At 37.5% G+C, this 26890-nt stretch overlaps 1 protein-coding gene across 1 annotated transcript; it reads left to right on the top strand.

The window, feature by feature from the left end:
• Window positions 1-16953: 16953 nt before the first annotated feature.
• Window positions 16954-26171, top strand: LOC121242940 (LRR receptor-like serine/threonine-protein kinase ERECTA). The gene is made up of 27 exons (XM_041140960.1): window positions 16954-17711; window positions 18251-18389; window positions 18517-18588; window positions 18894-18965; window positions 19094-19165; window positions 19270-19341; window positions 19439-19510; window positions 19646-19717; window positions 19812-19883; window positions 19971-20039; window positions 20149-20220; window positions 20553-20624; window positions 20860-20931; window positions 21212-21283; window positions 21366-21437; window positions 21521-21592; window positions 22035-22106; window positions 22179-22250; window positions 22333-22404; window positions 22484-22555; window positions 22935-23003; window positions 23100-23171; window positions 23313-23386; window positions 23524-23652; window positions 24298-24642; window positions 24769-25139; window positions 25571-26171. Exons 1-27 carry the CDS (start codon window positions 17612-17614, stop codon window positions 25946-25948), a joined length of 2970 nt encoding a protein of 989 aa, XP_040996894.1. The 5' UTR covers window positions 16954-17611; the 3' UTR covers window positions 25949-26171.
• The last annotated feature ends 719 nt before the right edge of the window (window positions 26172-26890 follow it).

Genomic DNA, 26890 nt, shown 5'->3' with positions numbered 1-26890 from the left:
TTTGATGATACCTATCCAGAAAAAGAAAAATAGAAAAAAAGACTCTCTCTCTTTTTGTTCTCTCTTGATAAAATACTTAGGCTGTGGATTTGTAAGTGTTACTCTAGTTCCATACTACGTAGTACACTTTCGCCACTAAGAGGAAACGCTTGGAGTTTATCAATCTGGAAAAACTCGTGGAGCAATTCTTGAAGCTGAGCTTGAGGTACTTTTTCCGCTGTGCATTCTAACATTGGTATCAGAGCTATTTTATGAATTGCTTCCAGTTTTTTTTTTTTCTCGCATATGCTTGAGATTTGTATGGTGTTTTTTTTTTTATCCTCTCTTTTTTTTCCTGTTAAAAAAAAAAAAAAAAAAAAAAAAAAAAACGCAGCAGGTGGTGCTGCGAGCACCAACGCAGTGGTGCTGCGCGCACCACCGCCAGGCGCTGCTCGCACCACAGTGGTGCAGCGCGCACCATTGCGGTGCTGCGCGCACCAGCGCGGTGCTGCGAGCACCAGCGCGCACCAGCGCGGTGCTGCGAGCACCAGCGCGGTGCAGCGCGCACCAGCGCGGTGCTGCGAGCACCAGCGCGGTGCAGCGCGCACCAGCGCGGTGCTGCGAGCACCAGCGCGGTGCAGCGCGCACCAGCGCGGTGCAGCGCGCACCAGCGAGGTGCTGCGCGCACCCCGCGGTGCTGCGCGCACCCCCGCGGTGCTGCCCGCACCACGGAGGCGCAGCGCGCACCGGCGAGGTGGTCGGCAGCACCCTGCTGCTTGGACCGATCACTTCCGCCGCCTGCGGTGCTGCGTGGGAGGCTCCAGGGTGCTGCTTCGAACGGCTACTGTTCACGTGAACAGTAGCCGAAGGGGGAAGAAGATGACCATTAGGTCATCTGATTTCCATGGGCTTGGGCCTCATGGCCCGGCCCACTCTCTTTTTTTTTTTTCTTTTTCCTTTTTTTTAAATATGGGCTGGGCTTGGCCCAATATTTTTACTGGGCATTTTTTTTTAAAACCCACCTTTGTTCAAGCCCATTTATTTAAAAAAAAAAAAAAAAAAAAAAAAAAAAAAAAAAAAAAAAAACAGAAAATAAAATGAGGGGATGAAATTTGCTCTAAGATATATTGTTATATTAAATGTGATTTTTTATTTAATTGTTTTTAGATTAAATGTGATCACATGTGAATATATAGTTATATTCATGCTATTTTTTTTTCCATTATGTTATATTACATGTGATCTTTTATTTAATTTGTTATATTAAATGTGATAACATGTATATGTGAATTGAACATGTGGATATGTGATTATTTTTATCATCTATAAATGTTAGGCTTGAATGTTTATACATTAGTCTTTATTGATAAAAAATAGAAAAATTCCCACTAAGTAGTCTTAGTTAGAAATGTCAGTGTAGATGATAGACTGAAAAAAATTGCAGTGACCCCAGTAAGAACTGTAAATGCACTGTATAGCCAAAAGACCACAGTGACCCCAGTAAGAACTGTAAATGCACTGATGGAACAAGAAAAATGGACTGTAATGGTCTTATATGAACCATCTTTGTAGACTGGCCCAACAGGTTACTGTGGTTGAAGTAGCTGTCCTTGTAGACTGGCCCAAAAGGTTACTGCGATTTTAGTAGGTTATGTCTTTACATGTGACTAGGACTAGATGACTACTTAAGACAGTGGGAGTATGGTTGAGAATTATGATTAATTCTCCCATATTTTTTGAATTTGCGCGGGAATTAAGTTAAAAATTTAATAATTGGATATTGTGGCGCAAGAGATGATTCTGAAGCCTAGCGATTTTTCGATCTTGCGACATGTCTAAATTATTTTTTTTAACTTGGATGGACGCGGCAGATTTCTTAGGTGTGTGTGTAATATCCCTTCTTTGCGTATTGTAGTGAAATGGCATCCAAGAGTATAGTTGCCGATTTAAACAAAGGGGAGAAATTGGATGGGGAGAACTATGACATTTGGCATCGGAAGATCCAATATGTTTTAGATGAGCAAGAGGTCTTGGAGGCCTTATCTCACTCCCTTACTGAGCCCGGGGAAGGGACCTCGGAACAACACAAAATAGATCAACTAGCCTATACTCAATGGGCTAAGAAAAGTCGGTGCGCGCGCATAATAATGTTAAGCAGCATGCACAATGATCTAATGTGTGAGTTCGAGGTCTATGACACTGCCCAAAGCATGTGGGAGGCTTTGAAGTTGAAGTTTGGTGGAACTTCAGCCACTAGGTTGCGTGGGTTAACCATGAGGTTTGACTCCTATAAGATGCGCTCTGACCACACGATGAAGCAGCATCTTAGGGCTATGTCAACTATGATCCGCGAACTTAAGTCGGCAGGAAACAACCTGACTGATGAACAGCAAGTCCAGGCAGTGATAAGATCACTGCCGAATTCTTGGGAGAATATGAGCCAGAACTTGACGCATAACGAGAATATCAAAGACTTTGATGATGTCTCGCGTCACTTGGAATTGGAGGCTGAGCGCCTAGAGGCTGCCAAGCCCAATCACACGGCCTATGTGGCTGATTCTGGTTCGCGTAAGGCATCAAGGCCTAAGCGCAAGAAGTCTAAGAATGGAGTAGCTGCTGGACAAATTAAGAAGGTGTCAGGAACTTCTCAGCGCAGCAAGAGGGGCAAGCGCGGGAAGAACAAGTCGAAATTAGAGTGCTTCAACTGTGGAAAGAACGGCCACTTCGCTCGTGACTGCACTGAGCCGAAGAAGGTACACTCTGACTTTTCTCGCATTGTTTTTGTAACTAGCCATGTGATGGTTGCTCACTCCTATCCTGTGTGGACTGTTGATTCAGGAGCGACCGAACACATAGCGCGAGATAGAGTTGGATTTGTTGAGTATCGCCGGATTCCAGCTAGGAGTCGTGATATCAAGGTGGGGAATGGAGCTAGCGTTGAGGTACTGGGACTTGGTACCTACAAGCTAGACTTGCGGGGTGGCCGCACTCTTTTCCTTCACAATGTGCTATACGCTCCCGAGATCCGACGAAACTTACTTTCTGTAGTCACTCTATTAAGACTTGGTTTTCGTATTGTATTTGAAAACAATTATGTTTCCTTTTATTTGGGCCATGTGTTTTATGGCAATGCTTTTCTACAAGACGGTTTTATGATATTGAATTTAGATTATTCAAATATAAATGAGTCAATTGCTTTTCTTTCTACATCTGATAATTTGGATTCATATAAATGGCATGCTAGGCTTGGCCATATAGGGCAAGATAGAATGACTAGGTTAGCTAGAGAAGGCCTTATAGGCAATCTCGCTAAGGTCATCTTACCCACATGTGAACATTGTCTAATGGGAAAAGCTAAAAGAAAACCGTTTGGAAAAGCCACAAGGGCATCTTTTCCACTGCAATTAGTCCACTCAGACATCTGTGGTCCAATGAGTGTGAGGGCAAGACACGGAGGTGTCTACTTCATCACATTTATAGATGATTTTTCACGTTACGGTCATGTCTACTTAATCTCCCATAAGTCTGAAGCATTAGAATGCTTTAGGCGATATCTAAGAATGGTTGAGAATCAGTTAGACAAGAGTTTAAAAGTTCTAAGAACTGACCGAGGACGAGAATATCTTTCTGAGCAATTCAAAAGGCTCTGTGATGAAAAAGGAATCAAAAGACAGTTGACGATGCCGAATACGCCCCAGCAAAATGGCGTGGCGGAAAGGAGAAATCGAACACTGCTTGAGATGGTTAGGTCAATGATGGCGCAAGCAAACCTACCAATTTCTTTTTGGGGGGATGCACTTTTGACTGCTGCCTACATTCTTAACCGAGTGCCCTCCAAATCAGTAACTTCCACCCCATATGAACTATGGACCGGCGAGAAACCCAATTTGAGTAACTTGCGGCCATGGGTTCAACGGGTTTTGTTCACAATCTTTCTCATAAGTATGGGAAGTTAGGCCCTAGAGGGAAGAAGTGTATCTTTATAAGGTACTCAGAACACTCTAAAGGGTATGTATTAATAGGTGAACAATCTGATGGAAGTGTGACTGAGATTGAGTCACGAGATGTGGATTTCATTGAAGATGAGTTTCCAAGTAGAGGAGAGGTTGATAGGAGTTTAGAACTTCATGAGATTGTAGAACAAGAAGAAAGTGCTCCAAGGAATTTAGTTGAGAATGAGGAAGAAATTCTTCAAGCTCCTACAAATTATTTGAATCCGAGTGGGAGCACATCACTTGTCAATCAATCACAACAACCTCAGCCGCGTAGAAGCACACGCGAAAGTATTCCCCGTCGTCGTTTTGAGATTGAAGGGGAAGCTTTTATGGTAGCTCCGCATGATGATGACGAGCCTAGGACAATTTATGAGGCTCTCTCATCTTCTACAAAAGATGAGTGGATGAAAGCTCTTAATGATGAGATTGAGTCTATGAAGATTAACCAGGTCTGGGATCTGGTTGATCTACCAATAGGACGTAAGACTATTGGGAACAAATGGGTTCTTAAGGTCAAACGCAAGTCGGATGGATCAATAGATAAGTACAAAGCTCGCTTAGTGGCGAAAGGATATACCCAACAGGAAGGTATAGACTATGAGGAGACTTTTTCACCTGTGGTGAGGTTTGCCTCAATTCGCCTGATTCTAGCTATAGTAGCAAACATGGATTTGGAACTCTACCAGATGGACGTTAAGACAGCATTTCTCAATGGAGAACTAGATGATGAGATCTATATGGATCAACCAACTGGTTTTGTGGTCAAAGGTCAAGAGCGCAAAGTGTGCAAGCTCAAACGATCTATATATGGCCTAAAGCAATCATCTAGACAATGGTACCTCAGATTCCATCGAGCCATTCTCTCGAATGGGTTTACGATGATCACAGAGGATCATTGTGTTTATGTCAAAAGGTCTAAGAAGAGTTTCATTATGTTGTCATTATATGTTGACGACATACTACTAGCTGGAAATAATAAAGGGTTGATAGTCGCCACAAAAGAGTGGTTATCCTTCAATTTTGAGATGAAGGATATGGGTGAAGCAGAATACATTTTGGGAGTTAAGATCTACAGAGATCGCTCAAAGAGACTTTTGTGTTTGTCTCAACAGACTTACATAAAGAAAGTCCTCGAGCGCTTCCTAATGAATGGATGTAAACCCATTGACACCCCTGTTGCAAGGAGCGATAACTTGTCTAAAGTGATGTGTCCTAAGACTCAAAAAGAAAAGGAAAAGATGGCTCGTGTCCCTTATGCTAATGCTGTGGGTAGTCTGATGTACGCAATGATGTGTACTCGACCTGACATATGCTATGCAGTTGGCTTAGTGAGTCGATTCCAATCAAACCCCGGACTAGCTCACTGGAAAGCGGTCAAAAGGATTATGCGATATCTCAAGGGAACTGCGGACTATGTGCTATGCTATCAGGGTTCAGATTTGCAGCTAAGAGGTTACAGTGATGCCGATTGGGGCAGCGACCTTGATGAGCGCAAATCAACCACTGGGTATGTCTTTCTGCTCAACCAAGGCGCCATTACGTGGAGCAGCAAGAAACAACCCTGTATAGCTTTATCCACCATGGAGGCAGAATACATAGCTTGTTCTGCAGCAGTTCAAGAAGCTGTTTGGTTACGGAGGTTCCTCAAGCATTTAGACATTGGCACGGATACTTCAGATCCGGTGACAATATTCTGCGACAGCATGGCAGCTCTCGCATATGCTAAGGACTCAAAGTATCATGGAAGAACCAAACACATAGATATCAGATATCACTACATCAGAGACATGATAGCGCAAAAGGAAGTGGTTCTGAAACATCTTTCTACGAGTCGCATGATTGCTGATCCCTTAACGAAGCCTATAGCAAGAGATGTCTTCGAGGCTCATGTTAGGAATCTAGGACTGCGTAGACTATAAATGTAATTTGTGTTCCAAATGACATAAAGATGTAACATTTCCTTTGGGATATTAATACAATATGATTCAGTTCTTGTCTTTATTGTATTGTTTTTAATACGCATACACAAGATATGTCAACAGGCTTAGATCGGCTCACTCACACGAGCGATCGCCTCTAGCGCTTAAGTAGCGAGTAGAGATGAGACATTGTGTCCCTAGGTACTTGTCCAAAGGGATAAGTTGGTTGACACAAAGTTATGTCGCCTTAGTGGGAGCTAAGATGAGGTCCATTGATAGGACTATGCATGGGTTACCCCACCATCCATGTAACCTGTAGTAAGCCAGATGCGAGTTCCTCTTTGACGCCTTGGAGACGTGCAAATTGAGGAATTCGGGTTAGACGCTTAAGGAGCGGCTAGACTAAGATCTGTACGGTGTTGATATAGACATATGCTCTTTGAGAAAGAGAAATCCACCGTAGCATGTGTTTCATACTATATGTGCTTATACGACCATATGAGTAAGTGAGTAAAATATTTCCCTCTTTCTCACTGTGTGAGTCTCATTTCTTAAAAAATGTCCTTTACTTTTGACTATGTCACGAGATGGAGGTTGTGATGTTTGCTACTTTGACATGCTGTCTATGGCCATGATTGATACGGTCTAAAGAGGCATTGTTGGGAAAGCAGTTCGATCAAAATTGAGTGATATGAGTGTAAAGGGAAGACTATTCGATATCGTATCTTCGATAGTGTTTGCTGACGTCATACAAATGACGCTACATCTTGGTAGCGGCTAAAGGTTGTGAACACATTGAAATAGTTGGAGGTAGTCAAGCATTGTTCTGAGTTTTTTTTTTTTTTTTTCAAGAGGGTTCGAAAATGCTTGATCTTGATGCGATCGAATAAGTCTAGGACATGACCAGACACATAAGGGATGTTACTATGCTGGTCTTCTCTGGGAGAGATTTGGTGTATGTACTCCCTCCTTTCTACAAATGTGCTTGGTGGTCGCACGGCCTATTTATTTGTATGAACAAGATTGAGAACATTAGAGAGATGCTGACCTGGGGTCATGCCCACTGTGTGCGAGTGGGAGATATTAGTTGGAGGGGCGCCCACGTGGGGCTGACCCCTCCATGCGTTACTTGTAACGTTACAAGTAACGTTACTTGTAACGTATCTTGTGTAACGCATGGCTTAAAGCCATGCGTTACACAAGACTATTGAAGGCTGGCCTTTAAGGCCAGCCGTGCATAGGAGGACTATATATAGTCCTCCTCAATTGTGTTTTGATGATACCTATCCAGAAAAAGAAAAATAGAAAAAAAGACTCTCTCTCTTTTTGTTCTCTCTTGATAAAATACTTAGGCTGTGGATTTGTAAGTGTTACTCTAGTTCCATACTACGTAGTACACTTTCGCCACTAAGAGGAAACGCTTGGAGTTTATCAATCTGGAAAAACTCGTGGAGCAATTCTTGAAGCTGAGCTTGAGGTACTTTTTCCGCTGTGCATTCTAACAGTGCTGCTGCCAAATGTTGGAAATTACAAGTCGAAGACCATCTCCATAACAACGGAAGCTAAGTTTGCCGCCCAATTCCAACCCATAACAGGTATGTACCATGGCTACCGATCACCATGTTCATCCTCTTTTCTCTGATTTTCAACCCAAACTCCCTGTGACTTACGAAAAATTCTTTATTCATGCAACTGCAAGCTGCCCAACCACCTACACACGCCCGGAAATAACCTAGTGTTGGATATGAAATGAACTGTTTCTAGCGTTGGATATGAAATGAACTGTTTCTAGCGTTGGATATGAAATGAATTATGGTACAGCTTATTGAAACTCGTTGAAAGGAATAAACAGAAGAGAAAATGACAAGAAATGTCAATTGACGAAAGTAAATCATAAAACAACAAAGTTTTGCATTTGTGGCATATTTGTATGTGTCTATAAGGCCCCATTTGGTTGTTGGATTGTATTAAGATCAATTCAGTTCAGTCTAATTTTAAGTTAAGTCTAACATCCAAATACTCAACTCTCAAATCATTAAACTCATCTCAACTCAAAACTTCTTTACACATGGGACTCACAACTTTTTTCAATTCAACATCACTTTACATGCCGGACCCATAACTTTTTTCAAATTTTTATAAATATATCTTAACTCATTTTAATATCCAAATACATCTAAACTCATCTTATGTAGGCTCCACAAAATTTATTCTACCATCTCAACTCAGTACTATTTATAAAGAACTCAACTCAGCTCAACATCTAAACGTAGCCTAAGTATACGTTGTTCGCTTTTACTTTTTGTGCCGGTAAATAGACATTGTTATGCCAACAATGACATAATTGTTCCGATGTTTATAAAAATGTTGAAAATTTATTGTTTTGGGCAGACAAAAGATATTGACATAAATATCTATTTATATTTTAAAATTATATTATACATTTTAAAAAACGGCAATACTATTATTAAAGAATCTGGAAGTGGGAGAGTGTGGAAGAGTGAACTAATTTTTTGATGTGTGGAAGAGTGGGAGTAGTTTGAAAGGGGGAAAATGAGATTGACATGAGAAAAATATGGGATTTGACTGTATAAATATATAAATGTGTAAGATGGAATTAATTAATCAAAACAAAGAAACACCCCTTAAACCACACTATAGCATGATGAAAACCCCTCGTCCCTTTAAACACGCAAAGGGCCATCATAAAGTAAAATGCTCTTAAAGACTCTAATTTCTTTATGATTAATCTGGTGGGTGTTTGTCCCCAAATAACCTATTGGTGGTTCGACTTTAATATAGTTGTTTGGTCTCGAATAACTGGGATAAGAAAGGTAGAAAGAACCTTGGTTTGGATGAAGTTACGACAACAAGAAGAAATTTAAAGAGAAATTGGAAGGAAAAAAAAGTGAAAGTAACACGTGTGAAATTTTTAAGTATTAAATTAAGTTTATATATAAATTGCTCAAAATATTTCTAACCTTAGATTTTCACCTTCTCTTAAAATTAATATATGTCAGATTAGAATATCATAATTTGTGTTAAAACAAGTTACATGAAGCAAAAATCGACTGAAGCCTTGCCAAGTCGAGCCCAATTGTGTGTCACAACTCATAAGAAAAAGGATGGCACCCACTTCAATTATGAGACAAGAAAGAAAGTGATATGTTTGTTATCAACTTTATTAATTCTATTTTTTAACTAACAAAAGACAATTATTACTTCCTTTTACATTTTAATGGCTTCAGAAGATGAATAATGTGTATATTATTATCTATTACAAGTTGAGATAGAGAAACTTTTGACATATGACACAACCCTAATAGAAACAGGTTCTGGAGGAACCATTGCATGGGTGCTAGTTGATGTTTATTTTAAAGTTATGAGCCTATAACATCATGGATATGTGCGTAGTTTGAACTTTGTACCAAACCCTACTAGGAAAACTTTTTAGCATTCGATACTAACTTCTAAGCTAGAAGTTAGTACATCCAAGGTGGAGTTTGATAAAATAAAAAGCGAATTAATCAAGTTGTGAAACCTAGTTAACACCTTTCATGCAAGCACAAGTTAACATTCACATATGATTAGTTGACGTTAATCAAAGTTGTCATTGAACCCTTATTTGACTTTATATGTAGGCTGCATAAAAAAAAATATCAAATCGAGGATAGAGAGGAAGAGGAAGATGAAGAAGAGGAATAGGAATATGAAGAAGAGGAAGAGGATTAAGGGGATTGTAAGTGAAGTATGTGTGGACTCTTCGCTTACTATCCCTTCAATCCTCGTCCTCTACATTCTATTCATTTTCTTCACCTTCCTCTTTCTCTTTATCATCAATTTAATTTTTTCCTGCAGCCTGCATATAAAGTCGAATGATGGTTCAAAAACTAGTTCGGTTGACGTCAACCAAACATACGTTAGTGTTATATGTGCATGCATGAAGGTGTTAACTAGGTTTCACAACTTGATTAATTTGCTTTGGATTTTATCAAACTCCACATTGGATACACAATCTTCTTTCTTAGAAGTTGGTATTGAATGCTAACAAGTTTTCCTATTAGGCACTAGCCCAAACCGCAGACACATCCATGCCGTTTAGGTCCATAACTTTAGAATAAACATCATCTAATGCCCATGAAGGAGTACGACTTGGGAAGTCATATCATCTAAACCTAGAGGTATGGCCCAACGCGACATGGAAGACCTTAATCAAGGACGGACTGAGGAGTTGGCGAGCCGTGGGGAAGTGTTGCCATGCCATGCCATGTCCGTTTGTCTCTGTCATTCTACTATGTCACAGTCAAGGCCAAATGACTCTTATTCAAGCATACCCAGAGTTAGATATGTGTCAAAAGGACGTCTGACAATCCTACCTATTAAAGGGACTTGGACATGGGACAAAATCTCACTTTTATGATCTTAGATTTTCGAAACCTTGTGGAGTCGAAATCTTCAGAAGGAGAAAGGAAGGCACAACGCGATCGAGTAGCGAGCCCGATGTTTTGAGGTAGGTTAACTTCTAAGATAGGATCGAGAATGTAGATTGAATGTTGTATGTAAGTGGCATTTGCATTTTCTGGAACTTGACATAAATAAATCTGTTTTGGATCATTATATTTATTTTTTGTTCATTTTCTGTTTTTGTGGCGCCTTCGACCCCCACGTGTTATTTTTGTGGAGTTCGTGACATCGAGATGATGATTACACGGATAACGCACCCCAACGACTAGTGCTCAGAGTGTGTACAAAAAGAATATTCACAGCGAAGAAATAAAAAAAGTCTTTCTTTATGAAGTACTAGAATTGATCAAAAACAGTAAAATATTATTACAATATTTATACAGTTATCTGACAGATAAATTAAAGACAAGAAATAACATAAGAGAAACAAATCACATAACGCTGATCAACATATCAACAACTCAAACCTCCGGCGGAGCTGATCCCTCGGGTTCATACTCGGCCTCTGCGTCAGACTCTACGGCTCCATAAGAAGGAATTGTAGGATAAAACACTACAATGAGATTATGACATCTCAGTAAGTAATTAACCAAAACAACATCCAAGAAATTTAAAACACATTATTATAATCACACGTCCCCATATGGACAAATATGCAGAAAAAAAAACACATTCTTTTTTTCAAAAATACACTTTTAATTACTCACGCCAAAAATCCCATTTTTGGCCGAATCATAACCATTATTTTATTATGCATGCACCACGATCTCCCATATGGACCGTCCGCACACCCTGACTCTGATCGTCACACCACGGGTAACGTCCATGCATGAGACTTCGTAACGAGCGATGTTCAATTCCGCACCCAACGCGTACGTGGCCAAGCATCCTTTAACCTCGCCAGCCAAAAGGTCACAAAATCGATACAAGAGCATTACCGTCTCGTCTGTTCCCGTCGTCACCCTGCGACAACTCAGGGGACGTCACGTCAGTCTATTACGCTCCCGAGTGATAGAGGAGCTCCACTGAGATAATGTCTCATCTCGGCTTGGGGTAGTGATACACACGCTCCCACATATTCAGTCTCAATTCCAAACAGACAACGTGACTTCACAACACAATTTATTAAAGGCGATAAATATGCATTTCAACAGTTATTAGATAACATATTAAATATCTCATTTACAAATTCACAATAATTACAAAAATACAGTTTACAACCAACTACATGCGTAATCTCGTCCTCCAATCCGGCCCGAGGCCCAATTCCAACAACTACATTTAAAATCTCAACACTTCAACGGCCCAAGACCCAATTCCAACAACAACAGTTTACATTAAAAGACAATTATAACAATGCTATTTAAAACTATGACTTGTGTTGGAAAATTACATACACAAGAAAATGAGAATTTCTGAAAGATTGCTCAAAATGGTGTTGCTCAAGGTGGCGGCACAACGGCGACAACATTGATTCAAAAATAAAACAATGGCTTTTTGGTGAGTTTTCTCCTCAAGAAAAAATTCGGTCTATGAAAAATGATGGAAAACTCAACTCACGGCAAGTACCAACAATTCACCAAAATCCGATTGAAATTTCACAATTTTAAAACAAAACAGAGCACGACAAAACTTCTCAAGCTCTCAGATTAACAACCAAAATTCTCAAAACAATACATTAAACACTTAGAAATGTTAAAGGCTTATAAGAGAGAGAGAGAGCGGAAAAGGAACTCCGAGGATTTAATAGAGGAACCTGTGGCCTATTTATAGGCCAAGTATGACGGTTTGAGTGGCTGTGTGTCTCACGGTAGAAGAAGAGAAAAACGGTAGCACAAGCCGTGGAGAAGTGAAGGGATGTGGCGCGGACGTGTGGCGCAGCGGCATTGACAGCACATTCAGAGCCCATGCCCAACGCCACAAACATGCTCACGGAAGAAGGAGGTGGTGGCCGTGTGGAGCGATGACTTGATAGCAAGCCTTCAGTGTTCATGCCGAAGGACACGGAGTAAAAGTATGGAAGGAGAAGGTGGTGGCTTGCGACAGCTGCTGGAAGGAAGAAGAAAATCAAAGGAAGAAGAAGAAGAAAGTAGAAGAAAGTAGAAGAAACCAGAAGAAAAGTAGAAGAAGGAAGGAGATGTCGCACGACGCAAAGAAGAAAGTGATGAAACCCTAAGGGATTCACACCAAAACAACGCCGTTTATACCATTAAGGGGCTGGGTTCAAATATTGTACAGGCTGGGCCCTTCATTGCTCACGAGTTGGATCTCTAACTCACATACCCACGGCCCACTACGAGAAACACACAAACACAAGCCCAAAATAAACATTAACCACACACACACAAGCCCAAAATAATAAAAACACAATAATTTAAGAAGTCCAAACCGAAAACACACAAAATAAAATAAAAATAATTAAAATAACACAACTAACATAATTAAAATAAATAACACATTTAATTAAAATATAAGGAATTAAAAACACATAAAAAAAATCTAGGGGTCTCACAGTTTCCCAAGACTTTGAATGTGTTTGTTGTATTTCATTGATTCGTAATCCCGGTGTGTATCTAAATCTCCATATGAGTATGTGTATTGTGCATCAATCTTCATGGGAGGATGGAGTTCCCCTTGTCCATTCCTACAAGACGTCGCCACAAGCATCAAACGGATAAAGGAATTCCCCGTGAATGATTGGGGTGAGGCGTATAGTGTTGGCCTCACCTGGTAGTCGGGATACAGAATCCCCCGGCGTATCATGTGTTGATGTCTTTGAGTTGGTTGACCAAGTAAACGTTTCTAGGTGCAACATGTTATCTCTGTGTGAGAGTTGACTTGTGTTGGAATATAGGCGAATTGGCTTGCACCATGTTGATCAGGTAGAAGGGATTTTTCCGATGTTGAGCAATGGAGCAACCCATCCCCTATTTGCCCATCAGGCAATGAAACTCCTTTGTGACGAAATGTTTGTGTGATGAAAATGTTTGTGTGATGAATCTCTATGTGTTGACAATTGTACCAAGTGAAACCGATATGATTTGAGGGATTTGACCTATTGGAGCGACGGGTGATTCCTTGCCTAAATAGTACTTATCTTCAAGGTCTGGCTCATCTCCAATCATCCATTTACAAGGGATGGAGTTCATCATCATCTTGATCGTCGAAGTCTAATCTTACTACAATTTCTACCATTAATGCATAAATATTAAATGAGATATAACCCCATAATTGGCCCAATAAAAATCATTAACCCACCCTAATAAATTTTTTGTCTATGACCTATTCAAAATTATCGATGAATCTCAATCTCACTTTCCAAAAAAGTGGTCAAATAATATCATCCAAAACCATTCATTAAACCTCAACAAGCCTTAAAATAACCTTTTGGGCATATTTAAGGAAATAATAATAATTCATAATCAACTTCAATAAATTTTTGGCTCGTGAGCTCATCAGATAAGACCCATTAAACCTAATATAAACCCATTAAAATTATTCTTACTCCATCCCTAGCAATAATAGACCAAGTTGTTACACACTTCAAAAACATATACAAGCTTTATTCACAAGCCTGGCTCGTTTGTTTTTATAGATGAGATGAGATGAAATGAGTTTAGTTAAGATTAAAGTTAAAAATTTGAATAAAATATTATTAGAATATATTTTTTTAATATTATTTTTGTTTTGAGAATTAAAAAGGTTGAATTATTTATTTTATTTTGTATTGAAAGTTGAAAAAATTATAATGATTAAATGAGATGAGATGATATATTTTCTAAAAACAAACGAGACCTAAATTAGATCGAGTTACGATTATACAAATTTGACTCATTTAATATATGAATCAATATTAATGTGTTTATAAGCATTCCCTTTATTAAATTAACCCAATTCAAATAAAGTATATACAAATTGAACTTAAGGTATTCATTAGCTGTCCTATTCATCTACAGCCTTACACGTGGACAAAGTATTCTTATCACAAAAGGAAGATCAACTACCCATTCGTTTGTTAATCTTTAAATAATTATATTTAAATGTCTTTATACTACACATTATTTAAATGATATAATTTAATTTGTAATATTTAAATTTTAAATATTTTTTAAATAAAATTATATTACATAAATGATATATAATATAAAAACTTTCAATTAATACTACTCTTAATCCATTACCAAATATAAACAACCAATGACATGTAAATTAGAAGCCTGTCAATATTAATTGAGTGTTAACATATACTTATCTACGTCAAGAAACGAAAGGAGAAGCATGAATACATCATGGGAAATATAACCACATCCTAGATTCTTCGCTTAGATGACCACGTGGCCGCCAGTTAATGGTGGGCCAAATAGAGAGATCTTGTTTCTCCCAAGAGAAACATACTCGAATACAGGAAACAAGATAAGATTAAAATCACTTAAATGTTAGTTAGTTAGTTATCAGATTAAAATAATAATAATAATAACAATAATAATAATAATAATAAGTGGCTGAAGACATACTTACGCTGCGTTTAGTTATTTAATTAAGTTAAGTTGAATTAAGAAGATAAAATATTATTAAAATATTTTTTAATAATTATTATTATTTTAAAATTTAAAAATATTAAATTATTTATTATATTTTATATTAAAATTAAAAAAAATTATAATAATAAATTGAAATAAATTAATGATTCAAACGTCTTTAAAAGACATACAAATCGGTAGTATAAGGTGTAAGAGAGCATGTATTTCATTTTACAATAAGTTTATAAAATCTTGTTTTTAGAGCACTCATGATCGGTTTTGTAAAATCCATTTGAGTGGAGTTATTATGCTGCTCCACTCTTATTGTTCGGTATGTCGTAAGTAGTTTTTTTTTCATATTTTTTTAATACATTTAAATATTTAAAAAAAATAAAAAAATATACAATACATTTAAGATTACTTCCTTAACTACTAAGTAAAAAAAAAAAAAATTTGACCAACGGTCAAAATGGAGCGACATAATAGACTTTCTCAAACCCATTTTTATGTAAAATTTGAAGAAACATAGTTTAAAACTGCCTCAAATGGATTATTTATTTTTAAATATATTTTACATTTTACTACATTATTTAGTTATATGTAGCGTGAACTGTTCACAAATGTAAAAATATTTTATTTATTTATTCTCTTTTTATGTACTTTATTTCTTATAATAATTTTTTGTATTTTTTTAATAAACTATTAAATAATATAATATAAAAAAATAGATAAATTGATATTTAATATATTAAAAAAATTAATATATAAAATAAAAAAAAATAAATTTTAATAATATATTTTAAAAGATAAGATACATGAATCGTTAACAGTGCTCTTAGATCAGTTGGGATAAGCGGTATTAAATTATGACAGTCTTTTTAGACGTGCGGGCCCACATGTATCATCAGAGGTTGTTTATCAGAAATTCAGAGACAAGGCAAATGGCCTTCCCGAGGTAAAAAATGACTTTTTTAATAATAATAATAATAATAAATAAATAAATAAGATAGTTACTTTTTCTTCCTCTTTTTGACGGAAGCTAATCATACAGTACGAAAGTTTTGTGGACCCCATTCCTGTTATACTTCTCCGTATCTTTTTGGCGGTTGCTTTCTGAAAATCAAGGGGTTAAACATAAAAATAAATAAAAAATCTAATATATTATAGGATTAATTATGCTTTTATATTTTTTATTTTTACTCAATTCACAATATATTTATAAAATTAATAATTATATTAAAATAGACTCTTAAAACTTTCAAAACTTACAAATCTTTCATTCAATCTACTAACAGCGTCAAATTTAATAATAATTTACTATAAAATATAATTTTTATTTAATTTATTATTTTTGATCATATAAGATATAAAATAATATATGCTATCGATTAATAATAAATCATAAATTATTAATCATATATAAAATTATTTGAAACTTAAGTTACAAGTAAATATAGATAATCTATGTACATAATGAAATTATTTAATATTCATTAACTATATATAAATTAAAAAAAAATTATTTAATAATTTATGATTTATTATTAATTGATAATATGTATTATTTTATATAGTCAATGATAATATATTAGATAAAAATTAAATTTTTGTAATGAATATTGTGTATATAGTAGCACCTATAATGAATTTATGTTAAATTTGACGTTGATGGTAAAGAGAATGAAGAGATTGGTAAGTTTTGAAAATTCGAAAAATATATTTTGATATAATTATTAATTTTAAAAATATATTATGAGTTGAATAAAAATTCAAATGGATAAAATGTAATTAACTGTGTATTATTGGAAATATCTCATTTAATTTAAAGAAATTCTCCAGTAACCGGTATACAGTAGGGTTACTCTCCCTACTTAAATATTAAAAGAATAATATTAAGTATAAATTTCAAATAGATAAATCTCATACAAGCCTTTTATAAAATATTGAATCTTATTAATAAATAATAATTTTTTTACATTTTTTTAAAATAAAATCTATTTTTTTATAAAAATTTGTATAAAATTTATCTTAAAGATCGTACAAATCATTTCTCATATCAGAAACACCGGATGAAAAAAACGAAGATTTAACTCCATTCATGGAGTGGGAGTGGAAGTGTGAGAGTCCTTTTGAGACGCCAAAGAAGACTACTCTGCCGTGCGTTAACCCACACTCCTCCATACACTAACTGCAAAACCGAAGTGAAAGCGACCCATTATTCACTTTGGCATAGAGTTGAGTCACAGAGATTAAAGAGAAACAACGTAGAAAGAGAAAGTTGAGAGAGAGAGAGAGAGCTGAGCTTGCAGGTTTTATTGCATAGGTCTGGCAGATTGTTTTTTAACTTTATCTATGAAATAATTCTCTCTCTCTAGCTGTTCTCTCTCTGATCTCTTTCTCACAGTTGTGTATTTAGAGCGCTACGCTGCCAGAGGGATGTGATTGAACACGAAAAAGCTCAGCTCTTCCTGCTGATGAATTTCATTACCCCAGATAAAAGTTTTTTTCCTGTCTTAAAAGAACCCCCACCAGGCACCAAAACTCTCATAAACCCAGTCTTGCGCTCGCCCTTATCTTCAGGCATTTCCATGTCCGCGAGTCCAAGAAGAAAAGGTTTTCTTAGGGGCGTGTGCGGAGTATCTGTCCTCTGAGTTTTCAAATGTTTTCCATAAAACCAGAGAGCTTGTAAAGGGTGGTTGAAATACGGCGTCATTTTTGACGGGTCGGGTGCAAAATGAGGTTTCTTGGAAGGGCAGTTATATCGTATCCTGTTAAACTCCTTCTCCTTGCCTTTTTGTTCTTTCTCAGCTTTGCCTCGGTAGATTCCGACGACGGTGAGTTTGTTTTTTTCTTCCCTTTTTTTCTCAAGTGCCGCGTCCAACATAGAAATCGAAATTTGATGCATTTGACGCTTGGACTTTCTTACCGAAGATAAATTTTCCAAATGTATGATGACTGATACTAATAGTACGTATAGTTGGTTACTCAGTTGGGGTTCGGGACCAGTACATTTTCTCGGAAACGAAACGGGGGCTTACTATGAAAGAAATCTAAACCATATTTTAGACGCATATCTTTATTATATGTTTTTCTATTTTGTTTCTTTGTTCATCGATCGTATCGAAGTCCGACGATGTTCGAAAAACTGTAAACCTTCGTCTTGTGAAAAATATTTCTTTTATTATTCTAATATTTTATCCCACTGGGCTTATTTTGATTTGACGGGAACGTGCTTGCTGTTTACACTTTTCCTACTCGATTCGCCTCGTAGATAACATACTCATGCTCTGGGTTTGTTTACATGGTTTGAGTGTGGGAGTGTGTGTGGGTTGAGACTAAACAGTTTGTTCATCTAAAAATGTGGGCAATGAAGGGGCAACACTGTTGGAGATAAAGAAGTCCTTCAGCGATGTGGACAATGTTCTATATGATTGGGCAGACTCGCCATCTTCGGATTATTGTATTTGGAGAGGGGTCACCTGTGACAATGTCACCTTCCATGTCATTGCGCTGTAAGTCTTTTTCTTTGTTACGCATTTGTGGGTTGACTTTCTTTAATTTGGACTTGAATTCATTTCATTTCTTCTAAATCAAGAACCGACTCTTCTTTTACCTTCTGGTTGCTGGCTATCCTTGTAGTAATCTGTCCGGTCTGAATCTCGATGGAGAAATCTCACCTGCAATGGGGGATCTTAAAAGCCTGCTTACTATGTACCGTTCTTCATTCGTATATTTGTTTAAGAGTTTATGCTACTTTCAGTTAGATTTTTCAAGGCTCTGCTTGTTTCCACACACAGATATCTCAATGGAAAATTTTGTGAGAAAGTAACATTTTGAATTTGATGATAAATGCACATACACATACATACATATATCCAAACACTTCTCCCGAAGTGAGTGATTTTAATTTACAGGTTCCATTTTAAAACAGAGTCAAAGCTCAACTCTTGTATAAAAACATAGAATCTTTGGTGGGTTCAAATCAATATTGATTGTTATTGTGTTTCCTTGATCAGTGACCTAAGAGGAAACCGTCTCTCTGGGCAGATACCAGATGAGATTGGTGACTGTGCTTCTTTGAAAAGCCTGTAAGTTCTTTATCTGGAAAGGGACTTGCCTAAGTTCATGATTTTACTATTTATAATGTGCACATAAGCATATTTCTTGACTTGGTAGACTTTTCATGAAGGGATAGTTAATTAATTGGTCTTATCAGGGACTTGTCATTTAATGAGATATATGGAGACATACCATTTTCGATCTCAAAGTTGAAACAGCTGGAATATCTGTAAGTTCCTCTACAAGCATATTCTATTGTGTTTGTCTATGCGGATGACTGGTTATCTCTTAGCAAGATGACTATTTTAAATTATATTTGAAATGGGCATTCAGAATCTTGAAAAATAATCAGTTGAGTGGACCCATTCCTTCAACCTTGTCCCAGATTCCGAACCTGAAAGTTTTGTAAGTTCCTTTTCTCTTTTCCTCTCCTCATTGTGTAATTAATTATGAATCAAATAATCATGACTAAAATTCCTATTTTCTGCAACATTGGCATTAGAGACCTGGCTCAAAATAATCTCAGTGGAGAAATACCCCGGCTTATTTACTGGAATGAAGTCTTGCAGTATCTGTGAGTGCATTATAGTTGATAATGTTAAATCATTTTCCTTTTGAGTACTATCGTTTCCTAGATGTATTCCTCCATCTGGTGATTTGATATGACATCGATCTGGAGAATGATATTTTCTTGTTATTTCCATCCTAGTGGTTTGCGAGGGAACAATTTAGTGGGTACACTCTCTACAGATATATGCCAGTTAACTGGGTTATGGTACTTGTAAGTTGACATCCAATCACTTCACTATACAGACTTAAAATTCCTTTATATCCTCCCGCATATAAGGTCTTTAATCCTTTTAACTTGGTTGCAGCGATGTAAGAAACAACAGCTTGACTGGAAGTATTCCTCAAAATATAGGAAATTGCACTGCATTCCAGGTCTTGTATGTATCCCGTCCGACTCAATGAGGTCAAATTTCCAGAATTCTTAACTAGGCTAACTCAAGAATATCATTTCTTCTTTTTGGTAGGGACTTGTCCTACAACCAGCTAACTGGAGAAATTCCATTCAATATTGGGTTCTTGCAAGTAGCCACATTGTATGTGCTTGCGGTTCTCTTTAATTTATTATGTGCATGGGTCTAAAATCTTATTATACTATCTCCAGTTATCCGATATACTAATTTCTCTTACCTTTATTGTTGCCAGGTCATTGCAGGGTAATAGACTTACAGGGCATATGCCGTCAGTGATTGGTCTGATGCAGGCACTCGCTGTTTTGTAAGTGCTTTTAGCTAACTATATAAGGTGAATCTAAACCCCTAGGGCTTGGCTCAAGTGGTGAGGCCTTGGTCTTGGTGGTATGCTCCCTCCAAGGTCCAAGGTTCGAATCCCATTGGGTGCAAACAATCTCTAGGGGCCATCGGACTAGGGGATTTTCTCCTTGAATTACTTGGGTGCACTTGCTGAAAACTTATTGCCAAGGGCCTGTGCGCCCCAGGATTAGTCAGGATGCTTTTCCCGGACACCTAGTGCCAATAAAAAAAAGTAAAGTGAATCTAAAGCATTGCCTTCAGTCTCCCTCATTTCCATGTCATTGTTTCCTTTTCCAGAGACCTGAGCTGCAACATGTTAAGTGGGCCAATTCCTCCTATTTTGGGAAATTTGACTTACACTGAGAAATTGTAAGTACATTGTTTGCTATTCTTGCAATTGATTTTTTGTCTCTTAGTATCTTCTCCTGCACATGAAGGTTAATAGTTTTGGAAATAGCTACTACTCTGCTCCTTAAAACTGTCAATACGAGTTTCCAATTAACCGATCCCATCTTCTATTGTTAATATGGTATATAATAGTCTGCGGAGCTGCCCCGAAGTTGTCCTCTATACACCTTAAATTTGATTCAAATCCCAAATGTAGGTATTTGCATGGCAACAAGCTGACTGGATTTATTCCCCCAGAGCTTGGAAACATGACTAAGCTTCATTATCTGTAAGAATTTTTCTCAGTATTTATCCAGCCTCTCCTAAATTTCTTTTTCCTTTGCAACTATATGTACACTGCTTATGCACCTGAGTGGGCATATGCTCGATTTTGAACTAAAGTTCTGATTTTTTTATTTGCATCAATTAAGGTTTTGCTGATTTGGGCTTTGATTGTTGTGTATTATAAAATATCACCTGCCGTCTTAGTCGAAGTTCCATTTATCATTTCTCAGTCATGAATATGAAGAAGACACAATCGCTTTCTAACTGCCGCTCTGCCTGTGTAGGGAATTGAATGATAATCATCTTTCTGGGCACATCCCACCAGAGCTTGGGAAGCTCACTGATCTGTATGACCTGTAGGTTTTGCAACCTCTGATTATTTGATTTTGGTGGTTTCAACATGATTCTATTTGAGTTACTGATACAACATTCTTGCAGAAATATTGCTAACAATAATCTTGAAGGGCTCATCCCTGATAATATTAGCTCATGTACAAATCTGAACAGTCTGTAAGCACCTAACCTTGACCTGTTCTTATTCTTAGAACTTTGATTATTTTGGAGGTAGTGATTGTCTAGTTGATTTGTGGCAGAAATGTGCATGGTAACAAGTTGAATGGAACCATCCCACTTGCTTTACAGAGACTGGAGAGTATGACATATCTGTAAGTTCCACCCTCATCTTCTAAAATACTAATTGCGGTTTAGAATCATGCAGTTGTATTTCATGTTCTCCGTTGTCCTGTAATGGGGTGGGTGGTATAAATCTACATGCATAGTTGACATATTATCAATAGTTCTCTCTCTGCTATCATTGCCATTCCCATCTTGTTGATGGTTTCATTGCTCTGTTTTAAAAAGCATTTCCGCGCACACTTATATGAACAAGTTCTACCATCTATGGTGTCTAGAGGTCATTTCTGAATTTGTATGTCCATCTGTGATCCATACCACTCCAATCCATTAATTTGATTGCCTCATTTAAACAAGCCCATGCACAAAAAAGCATGTTTAAGCATATCAAGATCCTATCATGCAATTGATGTTGCTACAGGTATTCAATATTGTTTCTCAATGCTCTAATTAAGTTTTGCCTGACATCCTCAGTAATCTTTCCTCCAACAATCTTGGGGGCCTCATTCCAATTGAACTATCTCGGATTGGCAATTTAGATAATTTGTAAGTATAAACTTCATCACTTGTCCGATTCTGATTTTTTATTTACCTTTTCTAACTGATGATGTTGTTTAGGGACATCTCTAATAACAAAATTAGTGGCTCCATTCCTTCTTCACTTGGTGATTTGGAACATCTTCTGAAGTTGTGAGTTGTACTGCCTTTTTTTTGCCTTCTTCCTCCTGTCGTGGTTTGACTTCTCGCTTACACCAAATATTAAATGGGGCAGGAATTTAAGCAGAAATCATTTAACAGGATTTATTCCAGCAGAGTTTGGTAATCTAAGAAGTGTTATGGACATGTGAGTACCATTTTTATATTAATACCATGAAGCCCTTTTTTGTCCTTCGTAACAGTTTGATTAATGCTTTCTATTGTAGAGATCTTTCTAATAATCGTCTCTCGGGGTTGATACCTCAAGAACTTAATCAGCTTCAAAGCATGTTCTCATTGTAAGTTGTTATTCCTTATTTATTACCTGTGATAGTGTAGTTGGCTGAAAATGGCAATGTAAATTACCAATGGATTGCTTGCTGAATTCATGTCCTAGGTTCAGTGTAGAACATAAATGATTGTAAACATTGAGTGATTTGTTTTATGACTGTTTAGTGTGCATGCCAATGGAATAATTTAAATTCCCAAAGGATCAACGTCATCATGGCTTAAAATGATCAATGGGCTGTATAATTAAATAATTATTGGTTGTGTCAAGTGTTGTAGGTACCATACATTGAAAATAAGTTATTATCTGTTAGGATTTTTGCAATGTAGTCATGTTACCTGGTTGCCCATTCTTTTCACTATATTGTGCTTTGGTGCAACATCGTGCAGGAGACTAGAAAACAACAATTTATCAGGGGATATAATGCCACTGATCAACTGCCTCAGTCTTACCATACTGTAAGTATCTTGTCCAGTGTAATTATTATTTTATAGCTTTAGCTTTAGGGTCCCACAGATCCATGTGACAAGATCTAGCTGAATAAATTCTTGCAGCAATGTATCATATAACAATCTAGTTGGTGATATTCCTACAAGCAATAACTTCTCACGGTTTTCACCTGACAGGTTAGATTATAGACTATTTATTTATTAAATTCCCTTCTCATCATTTGAAACTCAGTTATCATTTTCATGTTTTACAAGTTCTATTTACTTGAAGTAAATGGCTCAGGCTTGCATACAACTGATGTTACTATCTATGTGCAGTTTCGTTGGAAATCCTGGTCTTTGTGGCTCTTGGCTGAATTTACCATGTCATGAGTCTCATCCTACAGAGCGAGGTAAATATGACCTTCAAAGTCTGAGCTTTTATTCACCCTCACCATTTGCTTAGCATGATCAGCACCCATAGCTGTTGCATAGTTTGAGTAATGAGCAGTTTTTTTGGGTCCTTTTTTCTCCATTTCTGTCAATGCAGTCACAATATCAAAAGCAGCTATTCTGGGAATTGCTCTTGGTGCCCTTGTGATTCTTCTCATGATCTTAGTGGCAGCATTCCGTCCACACAGGCCCGCACCTTTTCAAGATGGGTCAGTTGACAAACCAGGTAATTTGTTTTGTACTAAATGAAATAACCCATACCATGGAATCAAATTTAGATGCCTAAGTTTCTTGTAAACCTACTAATAGTATTGGACATGTTAAGAATGTGATTGGTTAATTGAAACCATCCCAATAATGACTTCCTTCGCTAGTTAGAAGTAAAGAAGACTGGTTAGAATCCTCTTGGGTGCAAACAATTTTTAGGAGCCATCAGACTATGGGAACTCTCCCTTGAATTACCCGAGGTGCATTTGTGGGATACTTCTTGCCAAGGGCCTGTGCACCCTTAGGATTAGTTGGGTCTTGTTCTCGGACAATCGGTGCCAATCAAAAAGAAATAAATGATGGCATTAAACAAGATTAGTTTATCCCTTATAAGTTGCCTTGTCCAGGAAGAAAGTCTCTTCGAAGTTATTTGTGTGATGTTGTTCCGACTGGACTCATTCTTCTGATATAACTTTGTTGGGCGTTATTAATAACCTCAGGATTATCCCATTCATGTCACAGTGGAAATAATGAAAAAGGTTATTTGTAGCTTAAAGCTGTTCTTACTCGTTATGTCCTTAGTTATTATTTGTTAGGTTTTGATAGTCTGGCCCGTTGAAAGCTCTAACAAGCTATTAATTCCTATGTACTTGTAAAACTGCAGTTAATTACTCGACACCAAAGCTAGTGATCCTTCACATGAATTTGGCACTTCATGTGTATGATGATATCATGAGAATGACTGAAAACTTGAGTGAGAAGTATATAATTGGTTATGGTGCGTCAAGCACAGTATATAAATGTGTGCTTAAGAATTGCAAGCCAGTAGCTATCAAGAAGCTCTACTCCCATTATCAGTGCTTGAAGGAATTCGAGACAGAACTTGAGACTGTAGGAAGTATAAAGCATCGGAATCTGGTTAGCCTCCAAGGATACTCCTTGTCTCCCTCTGGGAACCTTCTCTTCTATGACTACATGGAAAATGGTAGTCTCTGGGATCTCCTTCATGGTAAGTTCAAGTGCTCATAGATTATTGTTGTGTCCAGCATTTTGTTTTGTGAAGTTATCTTTAGTTGTCCAAGTCATATATACATTCTTTCTCATTCTGAATACTTACATGCAATTTGTTTTGCAGGCCCTACCAAAAAGAAAAAGCTTGACTGGGATACCCGTCTTCAAATAGCACTTGGTGCAGCGCAAGGTCTGGCATATTTGCACCATGATTGCAGCCCCCGCATCATCCACAGGGATGTTAAGTCATCTAACATCCTATTGGACAAGGATTTTGAGGCCCATCTCACTGATTTTGGTATTGCCAAGAGCCTGTGCACCTCAAAGTCCCATACTTCCACTTACATAATGGGCACTATTGGCTATATAGACCCCGAGTATGCACGTACCTCCCGCCTCACTGAGAAGTCGGATGTCTATAGCTACGGCATTGTTCTACTTGAGTTGCTGACAGGGAGGAAAGCTGTTGATAACGAATCCAATCTTCATCATCTGGTCCATCTTCTATCCTTCTTCAATACCTAGTTCTATCTATCATCTTCTTAAACATCATGGTCACAATGAGAAAAATCAGATGTCATGTTTTGAGTTCCATTTGACATAAAAGTTTGGTCTCAGTGGAATTAGTCATCAAATTACTGACATGTTAGCAAGTCAGGTTTGACATATTATATCCTTCAGCCAGATGCATGCCGTGTCCTCCGAGATTGTCCCATGTCCTGATTGCTTGCAATCTTTAGCCTACTGAAATGACATTAGTTAACTAGGAAATGTAGAATTCAGACTCCTAAATTAGAATTCTTGCTGTCTTAGGTCATTAATGTTGGTTTTGACATTAACCCATGTTCTTGAAGTTGTAAAAAATCCTGTTTGACGGGGTTTAGCTTGGGACTTTTTCATACTTTAGGCATCTTCTATTGTCGCAGATCTTATCTAAGACGGCCAACAATGCTGTCATGGAAACTGTTGATCCTGAGATCACTGCCACATGTAAGGATCTAGGAGCAGTAAAGAAGATCTTTCAGCTAGCTCTTCTATGCACTAAGAGACAGCCATCAGATCGGCCAACCATGCATGAAGTAACGCGTGTCCTGGGCAGTCTTGTGTTAGCCACCACACCACCAAAACAACCAACCCCAATCCCACCTGCGAACGCGACACTCCCGTCTTCGAAAGTACCTTGCTACATGGATGAGTATGCAAATCTCAAGACTCCACACATGTTGAATTGCCCATCAATGAGCACCTCAGATGCCCAACTCTTTGTCAAGTTCGGAGAGGTAATTTCTCAGAACAGCGAGTAAAGGGTCTGTTAGAATCAAGTCTGCTTAAGCTTAAGCAAATGTATGAAAGATATGTTAGCGAGATAGTGACAGGATCAGTTAATTGAAAAATGTGTAAATATTTTGGTACTAGTGGCTTAGCTGGAAAATGGGAAAATACGGACAACTTTATCAATATACTTTTAAAGGTCTGGTACCTGAATTCGTGTATTCAGATGTGTAATTATGGCTGTAGTTTTGGCAATGGGTAGACTCTCTCTTTCTCAGTGGTATCAATGGCAGAAAGGGTCAGGCCTGGTGGGGTTACTGGTTATATGGGTCAGGTCAGAGGCTCAGAGGCATTGCATTATTTGTGTGACCGGCCATTAATAATGCTCTGCATAGCGTTAGCTGGGCTGCTGCAGTCCATCCACAATGCTGGCAATACCCTGTCTGTCTGTGGCCTCTTGTCATGGCCTGAGAAAAAGAGTTATTGCGAGTATGACTCTGTGGTCATGGAAGTTTGTGTTTATTCCAGGACCCATTAGAGCGAATTGAGCCATCTCATTGGGGTTTGTGCCCTCCTCATCCTAAAGGTGTGAAGTGCTCCTGTTGAAACTGTCAGGGCAGCGAGGGATGAACATCTTTTCCCCAGGGTGAAAAAAAGAGAACATATTAATAATTATTTTATTTTATTTTGAAAAATAAATTACTTTTTATTGAATTCGGTGAAGGGTTGCAAAATTTAAATTTTATTCTCTACCCTACCTACTTGATCGTTCTGTGGACACGGTGCACATATCCTGTCATGCAACTCTTGCCACTCATCGTGCATGCTTGGGGTGAGGTGGAACTCCTCGTCCTTTTTATAGTTATAGTTGGGGTAATGGGTTTTGTTACTCATTATCTCTATACACTATACATTACATTTTTTATTATTTTTTAAATTTTCTTGTTTTATTCTTATTAAATTAATTGAATTCT

The sequence above is a fragment of the Juglans microcarpa x Juglans regia genome, chromosome 8D (genome assembly GCF_004785595.1).
Source record: "Juglans microcarpa x Juglans regia isolate MS1-56 chromosome 8D, Jm3101_v1.0, whole genome shotgun sequence".
NCBI classification, from domain to species: Eukaryota; Viridiplantae; Streptophyta; class Magnoliopsida; order Fagales; family Juglandaceae; genus Juglans; species Juglans microcarpa x Juglans regia.
This window is presented reverse-complemented; position numbering and strand designations above follow the sequence as displayed.